General features: G+C 36.6%; 1 protein-coding gene across 2 annotated transcripts; it reads right to left on the bottom strand.

The window, feature by feature from the left end:
* Positions 1-2,861: 2,861 nt before the first annotated feature.
* On the bottom strand, positions 2,862-8,838 carry LOC107569329 (E3 ubiquitin-protein ligase TRIM58). 2 transcript variants are annotated; one of them, XM_016255402.1, is made up of 8 exons: positions 8,786-8,838; positions 7,825-7,864; positions 6,794-7,443; positions 5,816-5,911; positions 4,840-5,073; positions 4,499-4,646; positions 3,675-3,701; positions 2,862-3,557 (listed from the first exon to the last, which is right to left on the bottom strand). In XM_016255402.1, the coding sequence occupies exons 2-8, from the start codon at positions 7,862-7,864 to the stop codon at positions 3,004-3,006; spliced, it is 1,749 nt and encodes a 582-aa protein (XP_016110888.1). In that variant the 5' UTR covers positions 8,786-8,838; the 3' UTR covers positions 2,862-3,003. The 2 variants fall into 2 exon arrangements, with proteins under 2 accessions (XP_016110888.1, XP_016110889.1); XM_016255403.1 differs by lacking the exon at positions 7,825-7,864 and having other exon boundaries at positions 8,786-8,837.
* Positions 8,839-9,727: the final 889 nt, after the last annotated feature.

Raw genomic sequence — 9,727 nt, 5'->3', positions numbered from 1 at the left:
TATCTATCTATCTATCTATCTATCTATCTATCTATCTATCTATCTGTCCATCTATCCATCTATCTATCTATCTATCTATCTATCTATCTATCTAATTATCTATCTATCTATCTTGCTATCATCTATCCCTCTGTATGTCTATCTATCTCTCTATCATCTATCCATCTATCTATCTCACTGTCATCTATCCATCTATCCATCCGTCTATCTATCTATCCATCCATCCGTCCGTCCGTCCGTCCGTCTGTCCGTCCGTCTATCTATCTATCTATCTATCATCTATCTATCTATCCATCTATCCATCCGTCTATCTATCTATCCATCCATCCATCCATCCATCCGTCCGTCCGTCTGTCTATCTATCTATCCATCCATCCATTCATCCCAATATTCAGATGAATGTTAACAGATGTCTCCGTCTATCTATCTATCCATCCATCCATCCATCCATCCGTCCGTCCGTCTGTCTATCTATCTATCCATCCATCCATTCATCCCTCCGTCCGTCCATCCGTCCATCTATCTATCTATCTATCTATCTATCTATCTATCTATCTATCTATCTATCTATCTATCTATCTATCTATCTATCTATCTAGCTATCTAGCTATTTATCTATTTATCTATCTATCTATCTGTCTGTCTATCTATCTATCTATGTGAATATTCATATGAATGTTAACAGATGTAATTGTGAAACGGCAATAAAACTAATAAACTAGGCAATTGTATATGCATGTGAAATGCAGCATTTATGCATTTATTTAAGAAAAATACTAAACAGTAAAACAGGCTGGTTTTAGTTGATAAGACACAGAAAAAAACAGTAATATTGTGAAATAGTATTACAGTTTAAAATCTGTATTCTATTGTAATATAATTTAAAATGTAATAATGCATTACTCCTCATTTTTGATGATTAACAATAATCGTAGGTATAAGAGGGAGAGCTTGTCTGTGTACACACTTGTGAACAACTCTCATCTCATCGTTCACAGCGTTTGTATTGTTGTCCATGTAAATCACGGCCCGAGAGCAGGACAGACGAGTGAATTACACATGCAAATCCACAGGGAAGTGTTTGCTTGTTCCAGAGACTGGAGAAGAGTGCTGAGCGTTCTCAGGAAAAAATAATTACTATTATTTCTAGCTACTTGCATTAGTCACTTTCTGAAATGCGGGCTTGAGTTTGATATCTGAATGGGGAGCAAAAACCTGTCAGGTTTGATAAAACTCAGAGAGAGAGAAAAAAAGACAATTGTTCATAAGGTGAATGCATTTGAAATGTCAGTATTTGAGTGATTCTAAAGACTTCAAGACACAAACTACTCTGAGAAACGACGAGTCAGCCAGGCCTTGACACTCCTCACAGAGTTATTTTGTGGCAGCCGCAGGAATGATGGACTCTGGGTAGATCAGGTGAGATTTTACAACATAATATGTAAATGTAATAACATAACATAATATTATCACATTCACTTTGGCAGTTCAGTTGAAAGTTCACAGAACAATGTGTTTTGTTGATCCTGGAACAACAGTGTTATTATTATAGACAGCTTTCATTTGCTCTTCAACGGAATTGTGTTGAGCTGTTAACCCTGCTGTGGTGACAAATACATGCCTAAAGGATCATTCCCTTTAACAGTGTTAAATACAGGTGCTGGCAGTATGTTGTGTTGCGAAACATGCATTACAATGCAAATTACCTGTAAGTATAAGCCTGATGCAACAGGTCACTTGCATTTTCATTTCCATTCACAATGTATTTCACGTAGTGAATGCAAAATAATTACTGCTTGTGTTCAAGGATAATGGTCAAGTATTTCTGAAACATTGCGTTTTTAGTGAAAAAACTAAAACAAAATGAAGTTGCAGGTATCAAGGCCAAGCAAGAAATGAGTCTGAATCACAGCAACACCTTGGTAAGTTTGATGACAGCACCATCTACTGGTCAAAATATCAAACACAGTAGTATGAAAACAGTAGGGAAAACATATCAAAAATATAAACACACGAGCTAAGTCTGATGATAATGCTGTATTTTGTTTCAGTATTTGGTGTATTGAAACTAAAGATGGCAAGTGTCAAATGTAAGAGTCAGTTCAACAAGCAGTTTTGGGAAAACACTCCTTGATCTAAAATCTTGACTATGCAATCAAATATATATCTATTTACTTATTTTCTGACACATGGAGTACCGTGTCTAAGGTCATCCACACTGACCATCCGTTATTTTGAATATATTTTAAGCACATGATTCACCTTTCATTCTGATCTTCTTTGGAATTTGACAATTTTTCCCAAAATGTCATAAAAAAGTTATACTTATTTGATATTGTTCACCATTTTCTAGTAACACACCAACACAAATGATAGTGACGCTTGCATTTTGTAGTTTAATAGCTTGATTTGTGGAAACGTGTCTAATAAACACATGCTTGCACTGATTTACATGTTTATTTTCAGTTATTCACAAACAAGTACAAACATGGATTATACTAACTCATTTGTTTTGTATGCTTTGTTTGCTTGTCATAATTGCTCACATGGCCATGCAATGCAACAGATTATATTTGTTTGTAGAAATATCACTATACACATGTGCTCATATACAAGTTTATTTTGATTTTCAATTATATAAAAAGTGGACTGATATGCTTGCACTGATTAACTTGTATATTTCAATTGTATTTCACTACACATTATTTTTCATGGGTATTTCAATTTTCAGTTTTGTATGCTTTGGTTGCTTGTCAAAATTCCTCTCGTGTGGTCATGCAATAAAAACGGACTATTTGTAGAAATATCCATACATAAAAGAAAAATCTATAATTTTGACCCAAACAATGTATTGTTGGCTATTGCTACAAATATACCCCAGCGACTTAACACTGCTTTTGTGCTCCAGGGTCACATTTAATAATTAGGAAAAAAGCCAAAGAAAGCAGTTCTCAAGCGCACATAGTACGGTATAGAAACAGTACTGTACTGTAGAGTCACGGTTCAGCACTGTTTAGTATGAGACGTCTCCTGCACAGGACAGATCATCATGGTGTCCGAGGCCTTGTCGCAGCAGTAGAGGTAGAAAAACGGGAAGAGTTTCTCTTTAAACGAGTCCATAAAGGTGTAGATGTGACCTTTGTTTTGTACGTCGTAGAACGACACCTGTCCTTCTTCGTAGTCCACATAGACGCCCACTCTCTTCAGCTTGGGCTCGATGGAGAGCAGGAGGGGTGGAGAGGAAGAAACGCGATATTCCTGGCCTTTCTTCATGGCTAGAGCCCAGTAGCCTTGAGCCGTGCTCACCGAAATCCGGCCTTTTCTGTTGACGGATGCCCGGGCCACACCGATGTACCAGTCGTCCTTCTCGCCCACCTGGACCTCCCAGTAACGGCGTCCCGAGGACAGTCCCTCGCGGCTGAGAGCGATCCCCCCCGTATCGAAGCGCTCAGGTGTGTCGGCCAGGTCCTGCCACGAGCCCAGGTGACGCATCTGACGGCCGTCCTCGGACAGCTGCAGCCAGGGGTTCGCCGTGTCCGGGTCAAAGGTGATGTCCACTTCATAGGGAACATACAGCAGACACGTGAGCGAAAAACCAAACAGACCAGGATGAGATAAACATATTTGACTGAACAAGTGATGTATGACAGATCAAACATACAAGAAAACATTACCTGAGTACTTCTGAACCCTGTTCAGCTCTGTTTATGACGACAAAAATCAATTGATTAATCAATAAAATAATCATATTGTTTTATAATTAATTCAATTTCAGTTCAATTTTTTTTTTTCATTTCTGTGTTTCTGCCTTTTTATTAAGATGGTTGATTGTAGTATATGAAGGGGTGTCATTTCTATTAAAATTTGTGTCATGCATTTATATCAATTTTTTTTTTTCATTTCTGTGTTTCTGCCTTTTTATTAAGATTTTGATTGTAGTATATGAAGGGGTGTCATTTCTATTAAAATTTGTGTCATGCATTTATATATATATATATATATATTTGTATTATTAAGTTGCAATATAATACATTTAAAATGCATTAAACTTTAAATGTAGCATGGGATAACACTATAGTCCTGTTTGTGCTTTTGTATCTTAGTCAACACGTTAATAAGCACACTTTTTTAAAGCACAACAAAGAGTATTCGAACATGATATAAAATGTACTTTAAATTAAAACATTTCATTCTATGTTACATAGGGCACTTTTTCGAAGTGTGCTTAAGTGTTAAGAAAGTCATGAAAGTGCCTCTCTTTAAGTTCATTTAAGTGGCCTTTTATTTCATTCATATTATATTATCTGCAAGTAATATAATATTATTATATTATATTATCTCATATTATATTATCTGTACAGTTTTTTTTATATACTTTCAAGATATTAAGTTTTTCACAATTCGTCATGGTTACAACAAACCTGACTTTAAACTGTGCCACATGCTGTGATGAAGAGAAAGTATCAGTGCAGAAATAGAGTGATGTGCAAGTTCGTACCTATTTCTGCAAGTTTTTCTACTTCTTCAGTAAGTGTCTCCTCTAGTTTGAGCACAGCTCTTCTGGTGGTGCCCACACACGGATCCGCATACACACAGGTCTCAGACCAGTCTTTAGTGTGTGGGTGAGACATTAACGATGGAAAGTTCTGGAGGAGAAGACAATGGACATTAAAGTTGCAGTTTGGCAGACTCTGAATAAAACATTCTATAAAACGGCCCCTGAATGTGGTGGATATTATTGACACAAAATATTGTGGATGTCATTTACACCTGTATTTAACACTTAAAATGATAATGTCAATTGTTCAACATTACAAGCATGAGGTAAAAATGCTCCACCTGCAGGAAGTGAATGTGGTCTTCAGTGTGAGAGAGATACTCTAACTCTGTGTTCCTCAATTTCAGAACATCTATTTCCTGCTCTAGTTCATGTATTTGTTCGTTGGCCCAGCTCTCCGTCTTCCTCTGTTTCTCCTCGATGTCCAGCACCAGTTCAGCCTGGGCCTTCTGGACCGCTCGGATCAGGTCCGAGAACACCTGCATGCTGTCCTCGATTTCTCTCTGAGCACTGCTCTGTGATAAGGAAGAGATGCACGCTTATCAATGCAGACCAAAAAAATTAAATTAAATAAAATACAATATATATATAGTATACCTTATAATAATGATGTATAACTTGATTTATAACTGCTGTCGGGTTGGATTTCATGTCATGCGTCTTTGCATGTTTACGTTACATCCGTAAATAATAAAGGTCTGTGTGGTGCAGTGTTAATAGTTTTGAAAGCTTGTGGCCATAACTAATGCGCAACACAATGGATCATTCAAAAAGGTTGTGATCTGAGAAATAAACTGTTAAAACAAAGAGAAGTGCTTATACGAGCAAAAAAAAATAAGTGACAGAGCATGTAATATAACTCGTATCAACATTGGACTGCTTTTCAGAGATAGCGACAACTCCGAGATTAGACGATTTAAAACCAGCCCAGAGACGGCCTTTTCTCACTCGACAGGATAGATATTTAGCACTCGCTATGTTGAATGTCTGCTTTTCATAACCTCTGTAGCGGTGTTTATTTAAACCAGTTGTTATCAATGAGTCAAAGCAACAGTGGAAAGCATGTGATTTATGTGCTCGAAGGACATTATTTGTGGATTTTTGGAGGGGTCTTTACATCCTCATTGACTTCAGAGCTGATAAAATGATCGATTGTCCTTTAGAGCTGATCGGAAGCCCACCTCACCTAATTAGGTGTTAACTCAGCTGAAGCACTTAAAGTTTTTGATAGACATACATGAAAACACTTAAACATACCTTGTTCAACTCTAATGAGTGTTTGATATCATCAACTTTCTTCAGTCGCTCCTGGATCATCTGTTGAACTTCAGCTTCAGTTTTCCTAAACAAGGCCTACAATGTATTGTGTTAAACACTGAAAATCGCATCTAGCATAGCCACCTTTTTTTTCCTACAACAACTGAATTTATTTACTTTAGTAGCAAATACCACATTTTGTCTTTTATACACCTGCTGCAATTTTACATATTAGCTGAAATTGCCAAAAAAATAAAATGTTACATAGCCTCTGCTAGCCTGAACCTTACTGTTGTACAGTCCTGCTTACCATGATTTTTATATTCTACTACCATATCAACATATCTGATTGATTCTGATTTCGCTTGAATATTTTAGATGTGTAGCCTACAATTATTTATATGAGGTTGGAATATTCAACAGACATGCACTGTCACTTATTTTCAATTGAGGGGAAAGGGGAAGATGCTTTTGGCCAGTTGATCCTTTTAAAATAATATAACTATTTATTTATTTGTTTGTTTTTATTTTATTTTTGATAATAATTGGGGGCTTTTTTACCTTTGCAGTTACATGATCTAGTCAAGTTTTTTTTTTCATGAGTTACAAGTAGTGAGTAATGAAACATGTACTTTTTTAAATAAGTAGCCTGTTACTTTTTGTTATTTTGATTATTTACTATTTTACTTTATGTTACTTTAAAACCTCTCTCTTGCTAATATTGAAGAAATGTTTCTAATATTGAGAAATAGGGGCATAGTTGTGCTCTAATTTGTGAGCATTATGGGTATTGCATATTGTGTGTGTTATGCTTATCAGTGACATACAGAGTGAGTATCTGTCTTTCCAGTCCACCCTGAGATTTGCAATAAATCCAAGCACTTCAGTGTCATCCATTTGGTCATTATATGTAGAGGACTAAATACGAGAATAGGCCACCATAAAAACAGTTGTTGTCATGACAAGTGGCGAATTTACCTTTTTCTCGGTCCACCCTCGTTCAACAGGAACAGTGTAATGTGCCCTGTGGTCCATCTCTGTGCACAGCACACACACTATGGTCTGATCCTTCTTACAGTACAGCTCCAGTAACCTCTCATGTTTCTTACACATACGGTCCTCCAGGTTCTGCACGGGTTCGATCAGCTTGTGTTTGGTGAAGCGGGAAGTGTGGGTCTTTAAGTGCTCCTCACAGTAAGACGTCAAACACACCAAGCAGGACTTTACTGCTTGTCGCTGAGGGCCAGTGCACACATCACAGGACACCACGTGGGCCCACGGCCCATTAGGAGGAATCAGTTCAGGCATTTCTGTGGGGAGTTCCACAGGGCTCTGTCCTGGGTCCGGTTGCGTTGTCTTCTGAAGGTTCGCGACTGGGTTGGTTTTAATTTCTTTAAACTTCTCAGCGATTTCCCTCAGCACTGTGTTGATGCTGATGTCTGGCTGTTTGAAGAAAGTCTTTTTGCACATCGGACACATGAAGAGGGCACTGGACTTCCAGTAGCTGCCGATGCAGGCCATGCAGAAGTTGTGTCCACAAGGGATCGAGACAGGGTTTGTAAACACATCCAGACAGATGGAACAGTGCACCTGCTCCTCCGCTAACATGCTGGTGGGAGATGCCATTCCTGTACAGACAAATGGAGAATCATGTGCCCTGCAAATAGATGTAGACTTCCAACTTTGAAAAAAAAAACAACAACTTTAAAACATCTTCAGTGAATATTTTTTTTTATATATTTTCACCCATGCATTGCATTTAAGATTGATGTGGTGCTATATGGTTTTGCAGTTTGAGGATCCAAAAGAATTATGAGGTTTACTCAAAAGCTGTTTAGCACATTTAATTGGTTTAATAGTTGTAAACTCCAGAGTCAGACATAGAGGGTGACCAGTAGTATTCATTAATGAAAACGGATGAAATAAAAACCAAAATTAAATATGGAGAGATGTGGTTTATAAACAACAGTGATGATATACACTTATATATTATTGAAGTCAACACAAACCTGCATTCACAGCCAATTTTACTTCCATAATGCGTTGCATCTAAGAGCAAAACATATTGATGTTATGACAAAAATGGAATCAAGTACGGTGATATTTGAGATTATCCATCAGAAATTGGTTATATTGTGAGGACGTTTTATGTTAGAATGGAGGAGGGCTTAAATGCAGCTTTCATGCTCTAGAATCTAGATGATCAACATACTTAAAAGAAAGCAAATTTTGTTTATTACTTTTTCATTATTTGCTAAGATTTTATAAAGGCTGCATTACCTATAACAGTACCCTATAAATTAGGGTCCTTTCAGAGCATTAAAATGGAGTAGTGTGGATGATGAATGGTGCACAATAAGACCAGGAATGTGTTTTAAGAAAGTAATCAGTGTTGAACTCATGTTGACGTTATCCCATAAAACTAGAACAAAATTTGAACAAAATCCTAAAAAAACAGATGAATTATCCAGTCCTTTTTTTTTAAACATACTTGGTGGCATTATTGCCAGCTCTGCAGTGTGCTAAATATACAAAGTCATTTGGATTTAATTAGCAATCCGCCTGTTGGCGCAGGGCCTTGTGCTCTTAGCAACATGCAGCAGTCTTTGACACAGAAAGACTTCAGGAATATGTAAAGCCTGGCTATTCATAGGACCAAAGATTAACATCACTCCAAAAATACAAGGCCTCCCAGACTCCTGCTCCTTTTTGGACCCATAGCACCATTTAGTCTATACGTTTTTAAATGCTGATTATTAAACACATTTTTTGACTTATTATTCATTAATATTATTCGACAACAGAAGACCTTCAAGACGTTTTGGGCATGCTTTCATTAGCAAACGTGTCCTTTTATTCACATCTTAGCTATGCATTTGCTGAAATGACATGCAGAACATGCAGTTTCTTCAAACATCTTCACTGACTCTAACATTTTTGATTGAGTTACAGTGTTTTAAGGAGACTCACCAGCAGTCTGTTGTAGTCGAATGTCACTGACCACAATGACCGTCCTGGTCTGGACAGCAGTGACATGCGGGACAGCTGACGCCCCCCGTTACCCTGAAATATCCCCCGTCACCCCTCCCACATAGCCTAGTTTCGCTTTTACACCCCTGACTACATAGAGTCTCTTCAAGTTTCATGAAATATTAACCATTCACTCACTCAAGTTGCTTTTATTTAGCAGTTATGCCTAACTATTATATATTCATTCATGGCATGGAATGACAAGGATAATATTATTAATTTTATTCAAAAGTTCTGAAAAGGAACCCTGTATCCAAACATTATGATAATAAAATGATAACATAATATGTATTTTATGATAATAAAAATGAACACAGGAAATATATAAGTGATCTGATATACAGTATACAGTTCATTAATTCTCCATTTTGCTTATACATATTGTCATATCACACATACACATTCAGCTCATATCATAACATTTTATCAATGATAAAAACAAATTTAAATGTATGAATGATTGGGTTATAGTGTGGATTTTAGCAAGTTGTTACAATTCTAAACTTTGATTCACAAGTTATGAAATTGTGAAGGCTGCATTTATTTGATCAAAATACAGTAAAACAGTGAAATATTGTTACAATTTAAAATAGCTGTTTTCTGTGTTAATATATTGTAAAATATAATGTACTGTTGTGATGCGCAGCTGTATTTTCAGCATCATTCCTCCAGTCTTCAGTGTCACATGATCTTCAGAAATCAGTATAATATGCTGATCTGCTGCTCAACAAACATTTCTGATTATTATCAATGTTGATACAATATAAATTTAAAAAGAATAGCATTTATTTAAAACAGAATTATTTTGTAACATTATACATTTCTTTACTGTCACTTTTGATCAGTTTAATGCATCCATGCTGAATAAGACTTTTCTTTCTT

Source organism: Sinocyclocheilus grahami, unplaced genomic scaffold (genome assembly GCF_001515645.1).
Source record: "Sinocyclocheilus grahami isolate Dianchi unplaced genomic scaffold, SAMN03320097.WGS_v1.1 scaffold1334.1, whole genome shotgun sequence".
Taxonomy (NCBI): Eukaryota; Metazoa; Chordata; class Actinopteri; order Cypriniformes; family Cyprinidae; genus Sinocyclocheilus; species Sinocyclocheilus grahami.
This window is presented reverse-complemented; position numbering and strand designations above follow the sequence as displayed.